The sequence below is a fragment of the Octopus sinensis genome, linkage group LG16, assembly GCF_006345805.1.
Source record: "Octopus sinensis linkage group LG16, ASM634580v1, whole genome shotgun sequence".
NCBI classification, from domain to species: domain Eukaryota; kingdom Metazoa; phylum Mollusca; class Cephalopoda; order Octopoda; family Octopodidae; genus Octopus; species Octopus sinensis.
This window is the reverse complement of record NC_043012.1, coordinates 56,494,106-56,520,220: the sequence shown is the minus strand read 5'-3', so window position 1 is coordinate 56,520,220 and position 26,115 is coordinate 56,494,106. Positions and strand designations below refer to the sequence as shown.

The 26,115-nt window shown below is 38.0% G+C and overlaps 1 protein-coding gene across 7 annotated transcripts in view; it reads left to right on the top strand.

Annotated features, from left to right (window-relative positions):
• LOC115220382 (anoctamin-4) overlaps nt 1-26,115 on the top strand; it is a 120,399-nt gene that overhangs the window by 60,310 nt on the left and 33,974 nt on the right. For 5 of the 7 annotated variants that reach the window (XM_036510165.1, XM_036510160.1, XM_036510162.1 and 2 more), the window contains 6 exons: nt 8,477-8,631; nt 12,929-13,047; nt 14,736-14,791; nt 18,884-18,987; nt 20,047-20,181; nt 23,659-23,816. In XM_036510165.1, coding sequence (XP_036366058.1) covers nt 8,477-8,631; nt 12,929-13,047; nt 14,736-14,791; nt 18,884-18,987; nt 20,047-20,181; nt 23,659-23,816 — 727 coding nt within the window. The remainder of the gene's footprint in view (nt 1-8,476; nt 8,632-12,928; nt 13,048-14,735; nt 14,792-18,883; nt 18,988-20,046; nt 20,182-23,658; nt 23,817-26,115) is intronic. The other 2 variants (XM_036510161.1, XM_036510163.1) reach the window with 1 other exon arrangement.

Here is a 26,115-nt window from a genome sequence, read left to right as displayed (position 1 = left end):
AAAATCAACGTGGCTTTGCTTCTGCACCTGCTCTTTTCGCCAGATTTAGCACCTGTGGAATTTCATATTTTTCCCCATGATGAAAATGCGGCTCAAAGGTCACCATTTAAACACCATTGTTGAGATCCAGAGTGAATTGCTGAACGTCCTTGACTTGCTTATGGAAAACAATTTCCAGGCCAGATTCCGAAAGTAGCAGGCATGCTTGGATTGGTGTATTGCTGTGCAACGTGGCTATTTTGAAGGAGATGATGTTTAAACTTAGATAAATAATTTATTTTTATTAAACATAACTAGTCATAGGTGCAGGAGTGGCTGTGTGGTAAGTAGCTTGCTTACCAACCACATGTTTCCGGGTTCAGTCCCACCGCGTGGCACCTTGGGCAAGAGTCTTCTACTATAGCCTCGGGCCAACCAAAACCTTATGAGTGGATTTGGTAGACGGAAACTGAAAGAAGCCCATCATATGTATGTATGTATATATACATATATATGTGTGTGAGTGTTTGTGTGTCTGTGCTTGCCCCCCCAACATCACTTGACAACCGATGCTGGTGTGTTTACATCCCCGTAACTTAGTGGTTCAGCAAAAGTGACCGATAGAATAAGTACTAGGCTTACGAAGAATAAGTCCTGGGGTTGATTTGTTCGACTAAAGGCTGTGCTCCAGCATGCCCGCAAACAAATGACTGAAGCAAGTAAAAGAGTCTAGGAACCTTTGGATGCTACCTTGTAGGTTGGTATCAAAACAGGTGTGTAGCTACAGTGTGTGCTTTCTGCTATTATACCATTCATGTTACAGTATCCATTATCTGTACATGTTACTAATGAGGGAGACACTACACACCTGGTTGCTGAAAACTTCTTGAAACACAATCAGATTTTCTTCAAATCACACCCTTACTGAATGATCACAGAGAACTACGGAGTCATTGATTCATAAAAAGTCATAGTTAAGTTAAGTTAATTTTTTGGTTCAAAAAGCAAAAAGCAAGGCCATGTAGAGGGACATGGAGTTATGTACAGGGTGGTGTTCATGCAAAGAGTTGAGGCCATATCTGGTCAAGAGAGACTTTGAACCGAGCAGTTGTCGGCATCTTCACTATCTCATCCGGCAGCTTATTCCACGGATCCGCAACCCGAAGGTGGCAAGCTGGCAGAATCACACCGGGGGAAAATGTTTAGTGACATGTCATCTGTGTTCAAATTCTGCCAAGGTCATCTTTGCCTTCCACCTTTTCGGGGCCAATAAAATAAGTGCCAGTTGGATACTGGGGTTGATTTAATTGACTTAGCCCCTCCCTTGAACCTGCTAGCTTTGTGTCAAAATTTGAAACTGATATATAAAAAGACACGAAAGCCTAACATATTTGATCATTGGTAGGTTGATATCAGAACAGTGATGTAGCTTGAGTGTGTATTACCTGGAGTAACCCTTAAGCTCAGCACCTTCTTTTTCTCTAGCTATGCTCCCATAAAAACTTATACAGTTGGCCCAAAAGCACTGCCTTGGGTGGACTACTCTCTCACTTCTGTCCAGAGCTACACTACTATGTCAGAAAGACTAACACTCAAATGTCCCAGTTTATGACATAATCTCATGAACTTAATGCCAAACTTCATTTTTCTACGTCTCCAAAATTCAAACATTTTAAATAACTTTGTTGCTTTCACTGTTATCTTCCTCTTTTGCGTGTTTCAGTCATTAGACTGCAGCCATGCTGGGGTACTATCTCAAAGAATGTTTAGGCAAACAAATTGACCCCAGTATTAATTTCTTTTTTAAAGCCTGGTCCTTATTCTATCGGTCCCTTTGCCAAACCACGAAGTTATGGGGACATAAACACACCAACACTGGTTGTTAAGCAGTGGTGGGACACATACACGCACATATATATTTATACATATTTATACACACACAGACACACACAATGGGCTTCTTTTCAGTTTCTGCCTACCAAATCCACTCACAAGGCTTTGGTCAACCCAAGGCTACTGTAGAAGACAGTTGCCCAAAGTGTCACACAGTGGGACTGAACCTGGGCCCATGTTGTTGGGAAGCCAACTTCTTACCACACAGCCATTGAAATAAAATTAATAGTTAAGAAAATAGTTTAGCTCCAGGACAACCCTAACCGAGCAGACATATGATCAAATGTATTTCATCCATAGCCACTATGTCTTTTAAGATGTAACTAACCCATCATTAACATACAAAAACAAAAAAAAATATGAAAATCATAGCTGTAATATCTTTGGTCATAGTTGTTGTTAAACCCCAGGGCAACCTTGTCTGAGCTTGGATTTGATCAAATGTAATCCTTCAATGACCATCATGTCTTTTAGACGTAACTAACACTACATTATCCAACTTGTCTTTTTTTTTTCTTTGTTTGAAATGGTGTTATTTGATTTGAATAAGATTTTACTGCTATTTCTAGCTAGGCATGTGACTACATTAAAGCCTCCTTAATTGGCTCAATAAACATGTGGTTCATTTTATGGGACAAAAATTAAAACAGCATTTCAAAATAACAGTTGTGACTCTGAAATTTATGAAAAGTTGAAGTCATTTGGTTTAATGTTACATTATGCATGCTTGTTTTGAAAGTGGGAAAAAAGAAAAATTAAAATCAAAATGGCCAGGTTTTAAGAAATTGGTGGAAATTCAATCAACTTAATGATATGGTTTTTTATTTTAGTTCATTAATGAAACTGTTTTGTATGCTATTACTAATTTCTTCCATTGCAGTCTTAATTAACTCAAGCAGATTGACCTGTTATAAAATTACATATCATTAGACAAAATAATTAAATCTTATTAGTGCTTTTAGTCACTGAAATATACTGACTTTCTTATAAATATCTTTATTAAATGAATGAAAAGAAATTAAATTATTTATAAGTGAACTTAATTAAAAATATGAATTATTAATAGTTAACTTTTTCATTTATATCAGTTTTTGATAAAAGTATTAACTTTTTATTTGGAATTAAGTAACTTGATTTTATGATTTTTTTCTTTTTCTTTTTTCTTTTTTAGGTTTCAGAATAAATTGTGTCTATAAATAACATGTTTATAAAAAGTATAGAGATTTAATTTTATTTTCTTCTGTTTGTCCTGAATTAATTGTAATTTTGATGACTGGATCGTGTGTGTGTGTGTGTGTGTGTGTGTGTGTGTGTGTGTGTGCGCATGCATGCGTGCGTGTGTGTATTTATGTACACATTTGGCTTTGCTTGACACTTGTAATGTCCCTTTGTCCTTGTAATCTAATTCCTTGCAGAAAATAATATTTCGGCTGAACTTAGTACAGTATTCAGTGATAGGGTTGTTCTTCAATATGCTTAATCAATGGATGTTAGTATTTGCTTGTAACCTGTTTAGACCATAGGACACAATAACAGACTTGTAGTGTGCATCAAAAGCATAGTAGTGATTATTAATCTAGTGTGCAACATAGATGAGAAAGCATATAATAATTATAACAACAGCAGTTAAAAGAATGCTTGAGTTGGAGAAAAGCAAGAATTTTGGGGATTTTCATAATCACACAGATAAGAAGCTAGAAAATAATAAGGGGAGAATTCACAAAAGAAAAACAAAAGACGAAGACAGGTGGTGTAGACAATAGACAGATGTATTAGAATAATGCTCGGGAAGTGAAAAAGTCTTTAATGTTAAATAATAAACCAGACATAATAATAGACAAAGAAAAGTGAAGTTGCTTACTAATTGATCCATCATATCTGTCTGATTCCAGGATTGTAAAGAAAGGAGATGAAAAATTAAAAAAATACAATCCCTTAAAATTTGAAATTGCAAGAATTTGGAATATGAAAACTGTAGAGGTTGTACCTGTATTACTTGGTGTATTAGGGTCTGTGAGTAAAGATATAGACAAATGGTTGAAGGAGATTGGAATGGAATGCCCTCCAGAGCTTCTACTGAAAGTTTGCCTCTTAGGGACAGGAAAGATTATCAGGAGAGTTTTAAGCACTATCTAAGGCTTCCGGTAGTAACCCACATAAATACTACCAGGAATAAGAACAAATCTGAGTCAAATCAAAAATAATAATAATAATAATAATAATATAATAATAATAATAATAGTAATAATAATAGTAATAATAATAATAATAATAATAATAGTAATAGTAATAGTAATAATAATAATAATAATAATACCTCATGAAAACACAAATAATGTACACAAAACAAGCCTCTAGAATAACGGCACTGTAAACATAAATTGTGAGGATAGACCTAGCATGTGTGAAATAAAGTATATAACAAACCCCAGCCATGTACCTCTGAAGAATGAAACTCAATGGTAAAATAGCAGCAAGAATAAAAAAGAAATTGCAAGCCTGGCCATCATGGACATAATGAAAACAGATAGAAACATCATTATCACCTGGTTAATCAATGATAATGTATGTATATGCTGCAGATACTGTAGCTATTAGAGGAAAATGGTTAAAGCCTCTGATCCACTCAGACAGGACTATGAAAACAAAACCCAAACAAACATCATGGCAAACAAATATACTGCAAAAGATAGAAAATTCAGAAAAAGACAACAACCACAAAAAACAACATTGTCTGTGAAGTTCTGAACTCAAAGCTGAAACCAAAGAATTCTTGATTGCTGCATAAAGTCAAAACATTAAACCTTTTCACCGGAAACCACTAAAAGCATGTAATGAAACAGGATTCATTGTTATGGCAGAATATGTGGCCTAGTCTTTGTTGCAGTGTGATGGCAACCCATGCATCATATGCATGGTGAACATTATTGCTGAGACCCCCTTCGGTCATGACTGACCATGGGATTGCACCTAGAAAGTTACCCTCCCAGGCACAAGTCCAGGCAAGGTTGTTTACAGAAGACCAGCAGTCGCCCATGCATATAGGCCTCCCCTTCCACGCCACCAGTGTCATCCAAGAGAAAGGCAAAGGCAAAGGCCGATACAACCTGGCACCTGTGACATCGCAACCCATTTCTACAGCTGAGTGAACTGGAGCAACGTGAAATAAAGTGTCTTGCTCAAGAACACAACACGCAGCCCAGTCTGGGATTTGAACTCACAACCTCACGATTGTAAGCTCGATGCTCTAACCACTGAGCCATGCACCTTCACTGAACATTATTATTACTACTAATAATAATGATGTTCACTATGCTTATGATGATTTATTGGTTGGCAGATATAACCTTGCATGAGAGAATAAACAAAAGTCATCAACTCTTGTTAGATTCATTAGGCAGGGTTAGTATTACTTGAGGTGACACAACAATGTCGAAACAACACGAGTTCTAAAGTCCCCATACACTAATGAATCAAGTGTATTACAAACCTGCATTCATCTGAAAGGATAAGTTGTTCTCAATGAAATACAAGTGATTAGCATATTCATGTTTGAATTTGCTGCAATGTATTAAGAATGAATATGTATTCTTTTCTACTCTTGGCACAAGGCCTAAAATTTTGGGGGAGGGGGCCAGTCGATTAGATGAACCCCAGTACGCAACTAGTGCTTAATTTATCAACCCCGAAAAGATGAAAGGCAAAGTCGACCTTGACGGAATTTGAACTCAGACCTACAGGGAGATAAAATACTGTTAAGCATTTCGCCCGGCGTGCTAACATTTCTGCTAGCTCACCATCTTAAGAATGAATATGTGTGTCAGTGTTCTGATTCTCACTGTTCAACAGGCATATAACAATTTATTGTGTGTGTGTGTGTGTCTGTGTGTGTTATATTATGTTATAGTATGTTACATAATATGGCTCAGGTACATTGTCAGTCATGACATATGTTACAGTTGATTTGATCAACCTAATATCCTGTTCATGAAATTAATGTGCAGGTGGCTGAGCACTCCACAGACACACATACCCTAGTACTCAGGGAGATTCAATATGACACAATGTAACAAGGCTGGCCCATTGAACTACAGGTACAACTCATTTTTGCCAGCTGAGTGGGCTGGAGCAATGTGAAATAAAGTATCTTGCTGAAGGACAGAATGTGCCCCAGGAATCTAATTCATGACCTTAGAATTGTGACCTTAGAATACAATAACTACTAATCCATATGCCTTCACATATATTACATTGTAAATGATAACAATGTGGAGGCGTGTGGCTTAGTGATTAGGGTGTCAGCATCATGATCATAAGATTGTGGTTTCGATTCCTGGACCGGGCGACGCGTTGTGTTCTTGAGCAAAACACTTCATTTCATGTTGCTTCACTCTACTCAGCTGGCAAAAATGAGTAACGCTGCAATGGACTGGCGTCCTATCCAGCTGGAGAACACATACGCCATAGAAACCAAGAAACCGGGCCCATGAGCCTGGCTAGGCTTTCAAAGGGCGCATTTATTATTTTAAATGATAACAATCCTTTAGTCTATAGGCACAAGGCCTGGTATTTTGGTGGGGAGGGAGCTTGTCAACTACATTACCCCCAGTGCTTAACTGGTACTTATTTCATCAACCCTGAAAGGATGAAAGGCAAAGTCAACCCCAGCGGAATTTGAATTCAAAACATAAAGTTGGATGAAATGCTGCTAAGCATTTTGCCTGACATGTTAACGATTCTGCCAGCCCACTGCCTTAATGATAATATAATTATAATATAATATATAAAGCAATAATGAAATTATTGTATACAGTGCTCAGGTGCACTGCAACTTGTCAAAAGTGCATATAAAGCATATGCAATAATGTACAAATGTCTGGAAACCGAACAATGTATGAGTCAGATACATGCTTGCGTGTGTATGGAGGGGAGAAAATCAGGTGTAGTGTTGGCGAATCTCAGGAAGCATGGAAGTTTTAAAGGATGCAGTGCTCCGACAACTAACAACTGATGCTAGCAGTTTGTTCCATACTTCAGCAACTCTCAGCGTGAAAAAATGTTTCTGAAAGTCATGGGGGCTGTGCTGTTTTCTGACTTTGTAAACATGTTCACTGGTATTAGATAGCTGGAGTTTGAAAAGGTGTTCAGAGTTATTGTTAGTAAGATGGTTAATCAATACAGATTCTATAAAAGAAAATATTAAAGGAAACAGCTACAAACCCATGATTTGCTTGTATTATTAATGTGAGAAGGCCTTGTGTGTGCATCTTAGGCAGAAAAAATACAAAATATTCTTATTTAAAAGTAGTTTCATCGGTCTTCCTGATGATATTTATATTTTTCACTATATTAGTGAAAGAAATGCAAGTACACATACGCAAACACACACACACGAGTTTTCACAGAATCTATGTTAACCAAACTCCACTCACAAGGCATGGATAAACCTGTGGCTATCATAGGAAAACATTTGTCAAAGGTGCTATACAATGAGATTGAACCTAGAACGATAGGTTTGCAAGGCAAACTTCTTAACCACTGAGACATGCCTACAACCAATACTTCCTTTTGCTGCAAACTCACCAGAGACCAGTCTCAGTCCTATGATACAAACTTCCAGTTTTAAAATGATGTGAATTATAACATTCCATTACAATTTCATGTTAAGTGTTATGGGAGAATCCTTTACACCCCTACATGACTGAAAGTGGACTCATGGATTTCAATAAATAAAAAACTGTGTGAACTATCAGAGGCAGTGAACAGTGTTGGTCGACCATATCGGTTACTGTTTTACACCCAGCATGTACATACACAACATAACAGTAAGTAAAGTCTCTACCTGGTGACCAGAGGGGGAGGCTGTTTCTCAACCAATACATCGCTCTGGGTATCGCTGGATGACAAACTTTGTTATTCCATGCTTTCCCATCTATGATGCTGTTATTCCATGCTTTCCCATCTATGATGCTGGTCTTAGCATGCTCAAAGTCAAGACACTATGACTTCAGGTCTTCCTCAATTTATTTCACTTGTGTCTTTTCTGGCACGCTGCACTGGATTCTTTAGTGCATGGGTTGCTGTCACGACAAAAAGTTGGTGTGGTAGTCTTCTGGTGCTCATCCTGCCGGTGTCAAATCACTGTAGCCTGCACTGCCAAACTTGGTCTTCAACGGTCGGCTGCTGCTGCTGGCCTTGTTCTTGGATGTTGTTGTTTGAGATTCAGTCACGTAGAGACCCCCCAAGGATCTAACAAAAGACACCACATTTGGAACACCTCAAACTTGTTCAGGTCTTGTTTGCGGATAGTCCAGGCATCAGCACTGTAGAGGAGGAGGACAGGCAAAACCAGCATGCAGAAAAGACAACTCTTGATCTTTAGGGAGATGTTGGGCTTCTACCAGACACAGCATCACATTAATTTATGTTCCAAATATCAACTTAATAATGAACAAACTTATATTACTGAACTCTTCCTTATTTAGAGACTTTAACTGAATCAAAGACTGTTTATTTCAACAGAAATAAGTTGGTAACAAAAGGATTAATGGGTTTTTTTGACAAATTTTTGTTTTTTGTGATTATTTCTTTTTTTTTTTTTTAGCAGGTCGTAAAAGGTGATGGACCTATAAAGAAGTTGCATAAATTATGGCAACAACTGTCTGAGAAATTGAAATCTCCATTTGATTACAACAAAGAGGTGTTTAAAGCAACACCTAAAGAGTACAAATGTCCGTTCTCACGTGATAAAGATTATTTGTAAGTATTCAGGGCTTATATAATATATATATATATATCGTTTTTTTTATTAGTTTCTGCTCAAGGGCTGTGGCCATGCTGAAGCACCGCAATATATATAATATAAAAGAGAATAATGAATTGTATACAATTGTCTGCCTTATGTGTATGCTTCCATTAGCTTTCCTCCTCTTCTGCCTTCCCCTTCCCCACCTCATCTTCTTCCTCCACCTACCCCACCTCATCTTCTGCCTTCTCCTCTGCCTCCACCCTGCCTCTTCCACTCCTCTTCTGCCTCCAACCCTCCTCCTCACCTCAACTGTCTGCCTCCTCCCCACTCTTCCCCCTCACCTCTGTTCATCCTCTTCCTTTACTTTTCTTACCCTACCTCCTCTTCATCCTTCTACTCCATCATCATCCCATCCTTCTTCTTCACCACCATCATCATCATCATCATCATCACCATCAATTTAATGTCTACTTTTCCATGCTTGTATGGCTCAGACGAGATTATGTTGGAGCAGAGCTTTCTATGGCTGGATGCCTTCCCTGATGCCAATCCTCACCTGTTTCCAAGCAAGGTAATAACAACCCAGGTCTAACTGCACAATGCACAGCCTGTACACACTTTCACAGAAGACTGCAAATAAAAGGACAATTTTTTCTTTAGTAATGGTGTGACTATTGTTCACAATCAGTGCAGAACTTGTCAGAACATGTCTAGTTGCTCAGACAGGCTTACACAGTGAACTGCAATCAAGCAACTGCACTTGTTTGGATCGTTAAGCCTTTTGATTTTAATGAGCACACACACACACATGCACAGACACAAACATGTGCGCACGTACACACACGCATACATGCATGCACACGATCATGCACACATACACGCATACAAACATGCACACACAAACTTTCACACACACACACTTATGTGCAAACGAGGGAAAATATGAACACATGCACACACACACACACACACACACTCAGACATATGCACTCACTCATACATTCATGCATGTATGCACTCATATGCACACACACACTCTCATATGCACACACACTCACACACACACCAGGGCTGTGGAGTCAAGACAAAAAACTTCGACTCCTCTACTATTGGCACCTCTGACTCCGACTCCTCTTTATGTAATTAAGTGATTACGGTCTACATATCTCATAAGGCATATGCATACCCTTGTACTTTGAATAGGCCTATATGTTGTAACTGGTTTATATTAAAGAATAAAGACATTGTGAGTCGGAGTCAGTATAATTTTACCAACTCCGACTCCAGCTATCCCTTAATTGTTTCTGACTCCGACTTCACGACTCCAACTTCACGACTCCAACTCCACAGCCCTGACACACTTATACACATATGCACTCACTCGTACATGCATGTACTGATAAGATGCTTGATATATACAAAAAGCTTCTCTTCAGTTTCCATCTTCTAACTTCACTCACAAGGTTTTAGTCAACCCATGGCTATAATAGAGAACTCTAGCCAACAACACCCATACAACAGGAGTGAACCTCTAACCACATGGTTCCAAGGTGAACTTAACCATACCTGTGCCTGTTATCGTTAGCATACCGGACAAAATACTAAGCAGCGTTCCTTCTGGCTTTACATTCTGAGTTCAAATTCCACTAAGGTCAACTCTGAGACATATTAAATTTCTTGGAAGCAGGTGAAGCTTGGCAACAGTAATAGCATCCTGCCATAGAAATTCTACCTCAACAAATCTCATCTAATCCGCACATACATCTCATCCATACATAGATGTTAAGTTCAGGACGATGTGTTCCACCAGTAATTTTCTTTTTATGGCTATATCAGAGGTGAAAAGACAATAGTTACTGACTTTTTACAGAGTCTCTGTCTAAAGATGCACTTGATATATTATCTTTTATATTTTAATATTTTAGTTGATTCACTCATTGAACTGCACTTATGCTGAAGCATGATTTTGAAAGGTTTATTTAAGCAAATCATCTCCAGTACTTAAAGGCTATCTTAATCTCCAATTTACTTGGAGCTTGTGTTAGAACAAAGAATATTACTTTATTTACAAGGGCAGAAAGCTAACAGAAATGTTAGCACGTCAGGCAAAATGCTTAGTAGTATTTCGTCTGTCGGAAAGTGTCATCTGCAACAACCACAGGCAGACCATGTCTTATGAGTGAATTTGATAGATGGAGAATGTGTGGAAGCCTGTCGTGCATATGTGTCTCTGTGTGTGTTTGTCTCCCTCATCACTTGACAACCAGTATTGGTTTGTTTACATCCTTCTGATTTAACAGTTCAGCAAAAGAGTCTGATAAAATAAGGACCAGAGAAAAAAGAGAAATAAATACTGGGGTTGATTTGTTTGATTAAATGCTTCAAGGCAGTGCTCCAGCATGGCTGCAGTGCAATGACTGAAACAAATAAAAGTAAAAGGTAATAATCAACAGTACAGCCTAAAGTATTGAGTACTTTGTCTTCTTCTTCTTTATCATCATCATCATCATCTTTAGATAGGAACATCATCATCATCATCATTGTTTAACGTCCGCTTTCCATGCTTGCATGGGTTGGACGGTTTGACCGAGGACTGGCGAACCAGATGGCTGCACCAGGCTCCAATCTGATCTGGCAGAGTTTCTATAGCTGGATGCCCTTCCTAATGCCAACCACTCTGAGAGTGCAGTGGCTGCTTTTACGTGCCACTGGCACGAGGGCCAGTCAGGCGGTACTGGCAATGGACATGCTCAAATGGTGTTTTTTACATGCCACCTGCACAGGAGCCAGTCCAGCACCACTGGCAATGACCTCGCTCGAATGTTGTTTGCTTGTATCTGTAAACCTTGTTCATCATCATCATTGTTTTTACATCTGTTTTTCTATGCTGATATGGGTTAGATGAAACCTCTTGAGGTAGATTTATGTTATGCATGGGATGCTCTTGCTGCTGCCAACACACTTGGTTTTTGTGAGAAAGATGTATCCTTTCCATTACTTCTCATTCATTGCTGAATCATAGGGTACCGGATATTTGTTTACTGGTAAATGTAAACAAAGCCAAGGTTTTTTTTTGTTATATATATGTATGCATGTGTGTATGCATGTTATTTATAATGTAACTATAATTTGTTTAATTTGATGTCGTTGCTTGAAGTAATAGGTAGGTGTTGTAATGGACATAGTATACTGATGTTTTGCTCCTTCTGATTACTATTGATTCCCAGACAGTCATCATCATCATTATTATCATTTAACATCTGCTTTCCATGCTGGCATGGGTTGGATGGTTTGACTGAAAACTGGTAAGCTGGGGAGCTGCATCAGGTTCCAGTCTGATTTGGCATGATTTCTACAGCTGGATGCCCATCCTAATGCCAACCACTCCGAGAGTGTAATGGGTGTTTTTTACATGCCAATGGTATAGGAGCCAGTTATGAAACAACAGCATTGGTACCACAACTACAATCTCACTTGGCTTGACTGGTCTTCTCAAGCATGGTATATAGTCAGAGGTCTTGGTCCTTTGTCACTGCCCCCATGAAGCCCAACATTCAAAAGGTGCTTTTTACATTCCAGTTACGCAACACTGTCAACGCTCTTGGGAGCGTTTCTAGAAAGTGTTTCTAGATTCATGGTTTACTCTCTTTACTCTTTTACTTATTGCAGTCATTTGACTGTGGCCATACTGGAACACCACCTTTAGTCGAGCAAATCGACCCCAGGACGTATTCTTTGTAAGCTTAGTACTTATTCTATCGGTCTCTTTTGCCGAACCGCTAAGTTACGGTGATGTAAACACACCAACATCAGTTGTTAAGCGATGTTGGGGGGACAAACACACACACACACATATATATATATACATGTATACAATGGGCTTCTTTCAGTTTCCATCTACCAAATCTACTCACAAGACTGTGATCAACCCAAGGCTATTGTAGAAGACACTTGCCCAAGTCAGTCAGTTGCAGTGGGACTGAACCTGGAACCATGTGGTTGGTAAACAAGCTACTTACCACACAGCCATTCCTATGCCTGTGGAGATTACATTGATATTGGTTGTTTTCCTAATAGATAATCTTATTAAGCTTGGAAAATGCTTAGATATTGGTGTTTAATTTGGAGAGCTTCAGTGTCATACATATATATATATACATACCATAACTATGCCCAAACCTATATGCACATATATGCATGTGCACACACATATATATACCTTTATAGTTATCTAATATTTTTATAGATTTCAAAAATAAAAACGTGTTCCTGTTTTTTTTTTTATTAAATTAATGTTTATTTTTCCAGATTTGCATATCCAGAAAATCATGAAGCAATTTTCAGTCAAGGCATGAGAACCCGAATTGTAGATTACATTTTAAGAAGAACTTCATTTGGAGATAAAGATGCAGAATCATATTCCTGTGGTAAATATGTGGATTAATTTATGTGGAATTCAAGCAGGTGTAATTGCATTGGCTTCTGAAGCAATTAGGTTAGGAAGGAGATGTGTGTAAGATCTACATTGCTTTCTTCTTAATGCAGTAGTGCAGGTGTGGCTGTATAGTTAAGAAGTTTAGTTCCCAACCACATAGTTTTGGGTTCAATCCCACTGCATGATACCTTGGATAAGTGTCTTCTACTATAGCTCTCATAAAGCTGAGTGATGGGATAAATTCTATTAGGCTTTCATACTATCTAAAACTACCAATTCAACACTAGGAATTTCAACCGTGTTTTGTGGTCTGCTACCACAACAGCTCCTTTATAGGATCCAGTTAGCTCAAGACATCATCAGGAGGACCCACATCTGGTTTTGGCCCCTACTCCTCTACCGTTTTGATGTGGCAGCCCTCCCCCCATCCTTTCGGAGGTGTCTTCAGCTCTGGTGTTGGGTGCATGTCTTCTTTCTTCTTCTTTCTTCTGTTCCTTGGCCTCTTCAATGTAGCATCAAGTGTCAGCGGGCAACTGACTGACTTGTTAAATTTTTTCCCTTTAAATACCTGCTGCTAGGCTCCAGCAGGCAGCCCTATCAAGTTGTCACATGACACTGTCTCAACTTTAACTGACCAATGAAGGCACGTAATCTTAGCCCATGCATTCTCTAAATGACCGTCATCTGTGAGTCAGCGAAGCTAATTCAGTGTCAGCTTGTCTCACCTAGTGATGTTACTAATTAGTACTTATAATATGTTATTTAATTAGTACTTATAATATCGCCTTCAGAAGAATAAAAAGCAGAACTAAGAGGGATGTAACCTTTGTGTTTTCCTATTTCAATTACCTCACTACCCTTCAATATAAATCCATGATATATACCACAGGCAAGAGTCCACAAATTCTTGGAGAAGAAGAAGTCTATTACTGTTATTTTCTAGCATGAGTTGAATTTTTCAGACCAAAATTTACAGTCAAAAATGGCAGATCAATTTATGCACCAATACAATTTCAGACGACCAAAAATTTCCTGTAAAATGCAGCAGGTCTTGGAAAGATAGTGATGATATTTAAATGTTTACACTTCATGTTTAATTTATGCATCAAATTGCATGCTGGGAAATATGGTATACTGATTCCAGTACTTGTCTGGTACTTATTTTTAGCAGTTTTTGTTTCTTCCCAGTGGAGGTACATGACTTAGTGGTTAGGGTGCTGGATTCATCATCATTAAGATTATGGTTTCAATTCCTGGACTATGCAGTATGAGGTATTCTTGAACACATTTCATTTCATATTGCTCCTGTCCCGACAGCTGGTAAAAATGAGTATTCCTGTGATGGACCAGGAAACTAGCTTTTATCTGTCTATATGATTCAGGAGAGAGCTTTATCTTTTTTTATCCATTTTTGTTTCGTCTTCCTCAGATTGATGAAAGATGAAATTAAAGTAAACTTTGTCAGGATTTGAACTCAGAATATAAGGAACTGTAACTAAATACTACTGCAAAATATTGTGTTTACTATTTCAATTAATCCCACCAAACCACTGCTGTTTAAATAGAAATAAAAGATAAAAATGCAGAAAAATAGAAATAAATGAAATGATAAACTAGACATGAAATGTGATATACTTATGAAGAAATATAAAAAAAATGTAATTATCTCCTCTCTTGCAGGTATAAAGAAAATGATAAGTGATGGATATTATGTTTCTGCTTTCCCGTTACACGAAGTAAGTATAAAAATCATCTGTTTTGGCAATATATTTTTAATGAAATACATATGTCTAAGTTTCAGTTACTCTTCAAAATAATCAATAATCTGGAAGTGTTTAGTGAAATATAGTGTTGCTATTATGTTAAGCTGTCGTATGTCCAAATTTGGCCAAATGCTTTTTTTTTTTTTTTTTTGCAATATTTAATTTTGCTTGCAATAGCTGGTTCTTTTAGTCAAACTATTGTATCTCCAGCTGCTTCAGATGCTGAGATATGAAAATTGTCAAAGTTTAGTACAACGGTTTAGCATTTTTCAGAAGTGTAGTAAGTCCCACATATGACGGTTTTGCAAAAATATTTCTGACTGAAAATATCATACATGCATGGAGTTACGATTTTATGCACCCAACAAAGTATTTTGTTAAGCTGATACTGTTGCTAATGTGAAAAGAAATGGAATGGCGAAACTATTTTTTTCGTTTTCTGAAAAAGCAACATTTTGGACTTATGACACTTTTGCATAATAGCAAAGGAGTGGCTGTGTGGTAAGTAGCTTGCTTACCAACCACATGGTTCCGGGTTCAGTCCCACTGCATGGCACCTTGGGCAAGTGTCTTCCACTATAACCTTGGGCTGACCAAAGCCTTGTGAGTGGATTTGGTAGACGGAAACTAAAAGAAGCCCATCATATATATATATGTGTGTGTGTATATATATATATATATATATATATGTGTGTGTGTGTGTCTCTGTTTGTCCCCCCCAACATCGCTTGACAACCGATGCTGGTGTGTTTACATCCCTGTCACTTAGCGGTTCAACAAGAGAGACTGATAGAATAAGTACTAGGCTTACAAAGAATAAGTCCTGGGGTCGATTTGCTCGACTAAAGGCAGTGCTCCAGCATGGCCGCAGTCAAATGACTGAAACAGATAAAAGAAAAATGAAAGAAACGAAAGACGTTCTATAGAAATTATAGCCAGCACAGATTTTTGTTACAACATTTTGTATCCGAGCTGTCAGATGTAAACGTACAATGAGATCGAAAATGAAAAAAGGGTAATGGATGTATATGCCCCTTCATCAGCACTCATCTAATCCCTTAATCATCCATGAACACATTGCTTAAATAGCCCCTAAATACAGGAATGTATTTAATATGTAAAATTGGTATATCCATCTCCAAAAACAGCCTCATGATAGCAAAGGAGAATGGACAGCAGCCAGCCCAAAGGTTGGGGTGGGCTGTACCTGCCTACCTTGGTTGCTATGGCATTGAAGTAGATCCGGCCACCCCCATTAATGGGGACAAAACCCGGATTTAAAACACTGGGTGATGATGATGATACCCCAATAATGTTATACCGCTGTATTCAGAGGCTTCCATACATTAATTGTAAATTGTAAACAAATGCCACTGTAATGATGATAAAGTTATTTTACTAGATTCTTGATTATTTTCAAAAATAATTGAAACTAAGGTATTTTATTTCAACAAATAAAAAAAGAAAAGGGTTAATTTGGAAAGCATTGAAATGTATCCTGGGGCAGATTGGTTCCCTTCAATTTAAAAGAAATAGACCAATAGCTACTGCTTTCTCCTATCATACCTCACATAAAAGTTGGCCTGGAGCCAGGAAGGTATCAGTATGTGGAGTCAAAAGCAAAATTATTTCAGTGAGGAAACTGGTTGTAGGAAATCTTACAAAATTTAAATATGCCACTGCTTCTGTGATGTGTGTTTAGTGTATTTGGTTTCTTTCAGTGATATCAGGGCATTAGCACCAAGAGTGTAATACTGCTTAGACTGAAATCTATTTTGCAATCTCTATTTGCAAAACGGTCAATCTGGGAGAATTTACATGGTTGCTCGACCTGCTAGAAATAGCAACCAAACTTTCCTCTGAAATCATTCTCACTCCCCAACCTTACTGTTTTAAAAAATAAAATGACATATTAGATAATATAGGTCTAACAACAGATAGGGTGGTCAGAGTTGGGATGCCTTTTGATCATATAACTGCTATCAGAGTAACCTGGAATTAAACATCAGCAACACCTATTTGCACAACCAACAAATACTCAGTCTGCTAAAAATAACTGCCTTAATAAAGAAGGACATTAGATAATATTACCCTGCATTTATTATGTATGAGAAAAAAAGGAAGGGATGGTCAAAGCTGGAACATTTCTGATTGTGACTGACTTGGGGTTAAACAGTGTCAGCAACATCTCTTCGCCTGTGTCAGTGAAGGAAGCCCCTACATAGACACTTGACTTACTAGAAATAGTAACCAAATTTCATTTACCTGAAGCCACCTCTGTACCATCTTAAAATTAGGTAGAATGGTCATGATGGGAATACCTCTGAAAATATGTCTTCTTGATAAAGGATGACCTAGGATTATAAACAACAGCAACAACAACAACACTACTTACAAAACACCTGCAAAACAATACTTTTATTATCAGTTTGAATTTCAGTTTTGGGTTTTTTTTATATATTTATTTTTGGATTGCAATACTTTCTTCTAAACTTTAGATAAAAAATAAATTAATATGGGGTACAATAGTGTTTGTTAGTGTGGGAAAGATAAAATATAAGCTGAATACAACCATGGGGTGTAGCTATGGCTCTGTGGTTAAGCAGTTCACTTCACAACTATCTCATTCTAGGGATGTATTCAGATGATTTGATCAAATAATTGTTTGTTGGGTAATTAAACTTTCTTGTACAATAAATATGAAGACAAAAAATAAATGTTTGTTAGTATGGAGAAAAATAGTGTTTGTTCATGTAGGAAATTCATCATCATCATCATCATCATTGCCATCTTCATTTAACATCCATTCTCCATGCTGGCATGGGTTAGATGATTCAGTATGAGCTAGCAAGTCAGAGGGCCACACCAAGCTCCAGTGTCTACTTTGGCATGGTTTCTGCAGCTGGAAACCCTTCCTAATGCCAGCCATTTTACAGAGTGTACTTGGTGCTTTTTTATGTGGCACCACCACTAATGAGTTCACCAAGCAATTCCCAACTGAGAGGATATTATACAAACTCAATACAACCATTTGGGTGCTGGTATGATTCTGTGGTTTAGAAGATTATTTTATAACTACATGGTTTTCAGTTCAGTCTCTTGGTGCAGAACCTTGGTTTTCTAACCAAATTTTGTTTTGAGCTAAGTCATATGAGTGAAATTTGGTAAGCAGAAACTGTATGGAAGCATGTCAAATGAGCCATTTCTATTTATTGGTGGTAGACTTAATCTGTCATTTGGTTCAAGACCATCAGCACCACCTTGTCTTTGAATGCATTTAGTGGAATCCATTTTGTTGCAATTGTTCTTCAGCTCTCTTGTCTATCAATAACTTCCTCCCATCTTTCCCACTAATTTAAGAGGCCCTAAAAAGGGTTATGAAGGGAAAGGGGTTTCCTTTCTTTAAAAAAATTATAAATTTTATGTTTTAAAATAATTAACTGCAACAAAAGCAATATTTATACCAAAAGGTAATCTTGATCTCCAACTTAACATGGATACTGTGTTATTTGACAAGTTAACAAGTCCCTTAACCCCTTTGGGGTCATTGGGGCACTGCAGCCATGCAGCATATCTTGGCTGAGAAAGTCTGGCGGAGCCCATTCCTCTCCGGGCTTAACTCATTTCTACAGCTGAGTGGACTGGAGCAACATGAAATGAAGTGTTTTACTCAAGAACACAATGGATTGTCCAGTCCAGAGATCAAAACCACAAGTTTACAGTTGTGAATCCAACACCCTAACCACTAAGGTACTGGTGGTATTCATTTCTACAGCTGAGTGGACTAGAGCAATGTGAAATGAAGTGTTTTGCTCAAGAACACAATGCATCGCCTGGTCCAAGAATTGAAACCACAATCTTACGATCATGAGTCCAACACCTTAACCACTAAGTCATGTGCCTCCACTGCATAATAACCTTGAGGAAATCAAGATAAATAACACAGTTTTCTATGTTCTAACACAACCTCAACATTAAGTTGGAGATCAAGATTACTTTATCATATTTTGTAAATTTAACTTTATATGTTCACCATTTAAAATGTGTGTGTACATTTTGTTCCAGGGCCACTGGAAAAAAGAGACAAAACCTAATATTCGAAAAGATCTGTATGACAACTGGGGGCATTGGAGTCAGTTTCTCAAATTTCAACCATTGCACTACATAAAGTAAGTCTTGCTGCCTTTTCTGACATTTTAACCATTAAAACCATGTGAATAAAGTAAGTTTTGAAATCTGAAATGAAGTTATGTTAACAGATATTTCAACTCTTTAGCATTTAAACTGGCCATAAGGCCGGATCTTACCTCTCACACTACCCTACAATATTATTCTAAAAATAAATTATGACATCGTCAAAATTTTAAAGCTACAAGATAAAACATGATTAACTCAAAACTATGTGAATAAATAAGCATTACATTTGAGAGAGTTGTCTGAACTCTAACAGGTTAAGATAAATTTAGCATAGAATATTCACAAAACGACTACCATTTGGTAGAAGAAAAAAACCTACACTTTACAACAATATAATTTTATGACTTGAGTCAGTGAGGAAGTCTCTATGAGGTCAGTAAACCTGCTGGAAATAGCAACCAAATTACCACTAAACCACATACTACCATCTTGCAAAAAACAAAAGGGCAAATTCACCAATGTAGTCCATGGTATACCGTTCCTGAAAAGAATTAGAGGGCTGCCAGATGGTTCAAACTCTGATGACCTTGAAGTGCTACCTCTCCACATACACATGTATGCACATGTATACATAGCATGGCTATGTGGTCAAGAAGCTTGCTTTGCAACCATATGGTTTCATGTTCAATCCCACTGTGTGGCACTTTAGGCAAGTGTCTTCCACTATAGCCCTTGGCTGACCAATGTTTTGTGAGTAAATTTGGTCAATGGAAACTGTGTGGAAGCCCATTGTATGTATGTGCGTCTTTGTGTTTGTGTTTATCACACATCCCGTAACTTAGTGGTTCAGCAAAAAGAAACTGATAGTGTAAGTCCCAGGCTTTGATAAAAAAAAAATATATTAGGGTCAATTCGTTGAGCTAAAAAAATTCTTCAAGGCTGTGCCCCAGCATGGTCACAGTCTAATGACTGAAACAAATAAAAGATAACAATTTAATTGAAACCATCATTATTAGCTTTGTATGTTTGTTTGTTTGTTTTTTGCCTTATCAAAAGCTTTTTTAAAAATAATATACCGTTTCTGTTTTCAGAGAATATTTTGGTGAGAAGGTAGGAATTTATTTTGCCTGGCTTGGATTTTACACCCTCATGTTGATTCCAGCTGCAATTGTTGGTTTTGGTATAACGATCTACGGATTAATCATTATGAGAGATAATTATGTCAGGTAAAAGTACCTTCGTTTTCTTGAATTATTGTTCTTGTTAATGAATTGTATTGGCTTTGTATAATCATCGTTGTCATCACCATTATCATTATTATCGTCATCTTGTTATAATGTTTTGTTATTGTTTTTGTTGTTTAGCCCTGAGTAAGCTCTGATTGAACAGACCTATTTCTTTACTTTGTAAGTTCACCGACTGGTGGCAGAAGAATTGGTTGGGCTGCTGTCTGAACACTCCCTCTTTGGACTCTTTAAATTAGCTCATTCAGAGTGAGACAAACAGACAGCCCAACTGACAGAGTCAAAGAGAGACACAGAAACAGAGACAGATTGTGTGTGTGGAGAGAGAGAGAGAGAGATAGACAGACAGATAGAGAAAGAGGAGAAATAGCTCCAGTACTCAAATGGTATTTAACGATTCTGAAAGGGTGTAAGGCAAAGTCATCCCTTGGTAGGATTTGAACTCAGATCACAGAAAGCCACAACAAATACTATAAGACTTTCTATCCAATGCTTTAGTAACACTACCAGTTCACTACCTTTACAAACCTGTTTCAAAGATATTGCAACCATGGCCATCCCTTCTTTTAGTATATCAATAACTACATTGTCAAGCATGCCCCTCCTTTTTACAACTAAATGGTACAGTATGTGGGATATTTTACTGCTTTTTCTAGCAGGTCAGGTCATCATCATTATTTCTTGCTATCTCTGTCTGCAGCAGAATGCACACCAACATGAGATAGTTGCCTGTTTAGTATTCGTTCTTTGGCAAGAGCACTCAGGGAAACTATATCAAACCCTGTCCATGCTATGATGTTATCTCTCCAGCTCTTAGGTTGCCAACCTCTGTTTCCCTTTCCATTAACCATACCTTCTAAACAGATCTTGCTGATGCCACAAACTATTTTCATAGTGTGGTCAAACAACCTGAGTAATTTATTTTTGATGACACGGACGATTGATGGTAATTTTGTTATTTGTCTTAGATCTTCAACTATGACATGGTCTGAAAGTTTGGTGTTAGTAATAAATTGCATTACATGATCCTGAAAGACTTCCAGTTTCTGTAGTGCAACAGAAGTCCAGCTGACACATTGTAGCCCGTACAAAACTACTGAAAGTAACATGAGGTCAGATCAAGTAACCATATAAATGCTTCTTTGGCTCTAAGCTGGTGTAAGTTGGACATGTCAATAACAGACATGAATTCTTTGTTCTGCATATTTCATTTATCTGTGATTTTATTACTGGATGTCTTCCTTATCACCAGCTACTAAGAGAGACAGATAGAGAGAGAAACAGAGAGACAGAAAAAAGACAAACAGAGAGAGGGAGATTTGAGACAGACAGATAGAGAAAGAGGAGAAACAGCTCCAATAGGTGTGTGTATTACAACAGCAGCAGTAGAGAAGTTGTCTCATAGGACCAACAGCTTTTCTGTTGTATACAAATTTTTATTTTAGAGAAGCCTTTCTCTGAAACAGGTTGCTTTGATCATAGTTTAAGGAGCTTTTTTGCTGCTGTAAGAAAATTGGAAAGTGTCATTTTGCATTAGGATGGGTTTACTCATTTCCTAGACAAGAGGTTCTCAACCATTTTTTTATCTATGGACCCCTTTGATTACTATTTTATTCTGGTGGACCCCCATAGCCATTCAGTATTTAACCCTTTCATTACTGTATTTATTTTGAGATGCTCTATGTTTGTTTCGATTACTTTAAATATAACAAAGAATTTACTAAAATAACTTCATTATCATTCAGTTAGTGTTAGGAACATAGATTGTGACTAAGGTTTGGTGGAAGATTTTAATTCAAAACTTATGAAAACAAGACACTTGTACTCTGAGCCAGAGCCAGTTTCAGCCGGGTTGGTAATAAAAGGGTTAAACACGTAACTAGGTGTCTATTGACTATCATTTAACCCTTTTGTTACTGTATTTATTTTGAGATGCTCTGTGTTTCTTTGAATTACTCTAAATATAACAAAGAATTTAGTAAAATAACTTCATTATCATTCAGTTAGTGTTAGGAATATAAATTGTGACTAAGGTTTGGTGGAAGATTTTAATTCAAAACTTATGAAAGCAAAACATTTGTACTCAGAGTCAGAGCCAGTTTCAGCCGGGTTGGTAATGAAAGGGTTAAAAACTAGTCTTATAGATGCTTTCTTTCAAAATTCCTATCTTGCTTTTCACACATTAGCTCGTGTAGCTGGAGCTATGTAAAATATTTGAGAAAGAAACCTGGCTGTTTCTTGCAATACATCTCAATACATACATCTAAAGCAAAATATTTTCAGGGGCCCCCTTAAAGTACTATTGTGGATCCTCAATTTACTATTTTGTTGCACCCCCCCCCAATTTTATATGGGCCCTCGGGGACCATATAGATCCCAATTAAGAATCACTGTCCTACACAGTCAGTTTTTATAATAGCTACATTTCTCCTATTGGGAATTACAAAACACAGTGAGATTAAAAAGGGGAAACTAGAGTGCTTAGATTGCATGCACAGTTACTACATATAAAAGGAGATAATCAAAACAGATGTGAATACTCGGTGCTATATCAAAACAAATCAGAAAAGATTTACTTGAAAAAATAATACTTCTAAAATATCTAATTGCCATTCATTTTGCTCAAAACGAAAAATATTTTATAATCATTCAAATATGTATATATTTAACTGTACTCTCTGAATTTTCTTCTTAAAAACTTAATGTCTGCTCTTAGTAAAATTTACATTAAAAATTAACTATATTTTAATTATTAATGATAGAAGGGTAATCTTTATATGCAACTTAATGTGAATGTCCTTTATTTTGTCAATTGATTATTTATTAAAATCTTAAATTTTCTCTTTTTTGATTGCCATAAATCCTCAAGTATAATCCTCATTTTTTTCCCAAAATTTAAAGGTCAAAATCACTAGTGCGTACTATATACGAGGTTGAAAATAAAAAATATTTTCTAAGCAATGTCCGAGTCTCTATTTGCTGTCCGGCAATGTTTATTCAGATGCATTTTGTGATGTCGGGCGCGAAAATACCTTAAGCTAAGCCTGAAAGCAATGAAGTCATAAAAGAATCACTCATAACTTGCAGTAAGCAACATTTATTAAAATAAAAGTATTCAGAACACAGAATAACATGTAACAAAAACAATTTGCAAACATATTTACATTCCCATATAACAGTTAAGAACATCACCATTATTGTATTACGCATGCGCTGAAGTGTTTGTTCAACTAGGTCCTGCTGGCTTAATTACACATGACTCAAGTTAGAGAAGGGGTGCGTATTATACACAAGGTTTAGGTTTTTCAGAGGTACAGTCCCCTAAAAATCCCCTGCATATTATACTCAAGGGCGGACTATACTCGAGGATTTATGGTAGTTTGAAATCTTGACATTTTATTAAATAACTAAACACGTCAATCATAGTTGATTGATTTATTTTTGTTTATTTTTTTCCAGTAATGAAATCTGTCAAAGCACTAACATCACTATGTGCCCTCTATGTGATCATCGATGTCCATATTGGAATCTCTCTGAAGCTTGCTCCCATTCTAGGGTCAGTGCTATTGTAGACAACGGAGCAACTGTATTTTTTGCAATTTTCATGTCTTTCTGGGGTAAGTTTTAATGATTGAAAACTATATTTTTATTTCTAAAAGTATATTTTTTTTTTAAATTGTGTTGCAGGAATGGTTGTATGGTAAAGAGGTTTCCTTCCCAACCACATGGTTTCAGGTTCTGTTCCACTGCTTGGTTACTTGAGGAAATGTCTTCTACCATTGTATCAGGCCTTGTGGGTGAACTTATGAGGTGGAAACTGAAAGAAACCTGTTATATTCTCTTTACTCTTTTACTTGTTTCAGTCATTTGAGTGTGGCCATCCTGGAGCTCCGCCTTTTAGTCGAGCAAATCGACCCCAGGACTTATTCTTTGTAAGCCTAGTACTTATTCTATTGGTCTCTTTTGCCGAACCACTAAGTTATGGGGATGTAAACACACCAGCATCAGTTGTCAAGTGATGTTGTGGGGGACAAACAGAGACACACAAACTTATAAACACACATACATACATATCATCATCATCATCATCATTTAGCGTCCGTTTTCCATGCTAGCATGGGTTGGACAGTTCAACTGGGGTCTGGGGAGCCTGAAGGCTGCACCAGGCCAGTCAGATCTGGCAGTGTTTCTACAGCTGGATGCCCTTCCTAACGCCAACCACTCCGAGAGTGTAGTGGGTGATTTTATGTGCCACCGACACAGGTGCCAGACGAGGCTGGCGAACGGCCACGCTCGGATGGTGTTTTTATGTGCCACCGACACAGGTGCCAGACGAGGCTGGCAGACGGCCACGCTCGGATGGTGTTTTTATGTGCCACCGACACAGGTGCCAGATGAGGCTGGCGGACGGCCACGATCGGATGGTGTTTGTTACGTCCCCAAAGCACGGAGGCCAGTCGATGCGGTACTGGCTACGGCCACGTTCGGATGATTTTCTTGTGTGCCACCAGCACTGGTACCACAAAGATACAAATTCCATTTATGTTCATCTATTTTGATTTGTTTTGATTTGATTTGATTTTCACTTGCCTCAACAGGTCTTCACAAGTGTCACAAGAAGGAAGGTATGCACAGGTGGACTGACTACGTCCCAGGTAGGGGCCACGGGTTATGGCCTGACTAGTCTTGCCGGGTCTTCGGATGGTGTTTTTATGTGCCACCGACACAGGTGCCAGATGAGGCTGGCGAACGGCCACGATCGGATGGTGTTTGTTGCGTGCCCACAGCACGGAGGCCAGTCGATGCGGTACTGGCTACGGTCACGTTCGGATGGTTTTCTTGTGTGCCACCGGCACTGGTACCACAAAGATACAAATTCCATTGATGTTCATCTATTTTGATTTGATTTGATTTGATTTGATTTTCACTTGCCTCAACAGGTCTTCACAAGTGTCACAAGAAGGAAGGAAGGTATGCACAGGTGGACTGACTACGTCCCAAGTAGGGGCCACGGGTTATGGCCTGACTAGTCTTGCCGGGTCTTCGGTTGGTGTTTTTATGTGCCACCGACACAGGTGCCAGATGAGGCTGGCGGACGGCCACGATCGGATGGTGTTTGTTATGTGCCCACATCACAGAGGCCAGTCGATCCGGTACTGGCTACGGCCACGTTCGGATGGTTTTCTTGTGTGCCACCGGTACTGGTACCACAAAGATACAAATTCCATTGATGTTCATCTATTTTGATTTGGTTTGATTTGATTTGATTTGATTTGATTTTCACTTGCCTCAACAGGTCTACACAAGTGTCACACACTTGCCTCAACAGGTCTTCACAAGTGTCATAAGTAGGAAGGTATGCACAGGTGGACTGACTACGTCGCCGGGTCTTCGGATGGTGTTTTTATGTGCCACCGACACAGGTGCCAGATGTGGCTGGCGAACGGCCACGATCGGATGGTTTTTTGTGTGCCACCGGTACTGGAACCACAAAGATACAAATTCCATTGATGTTCATCTATTTTGATTTGGTTTGATTTTCACTTGCCTCAACAGGTCTTCACAAGTGTCACACACTTGCCTCAACAGGTCTCCACAAGTGTCACACACTTGCCTCTGCCTCAACAGGTCTTCACAAGTGTCACACACTTGCCTCTGCCTCAACAGGTCTTCACAAGTGTCATAAGAGGGAAGGTATGCACAGGTGGACTGACTACGTCGCCTGTGCATATATATATATATATATATATATATATATATATATATATATATATATATATATATATATACATATACACACGACTGGCTTCTTTCAGTTTCCGTCTACCAAATCCACTCACAAGGCTTTGGTCGCCTCGAGGCTATAGTAGAAGACACTTGCCCAAGGTGCCATGCAGTGGGATTGAACCTGGAACC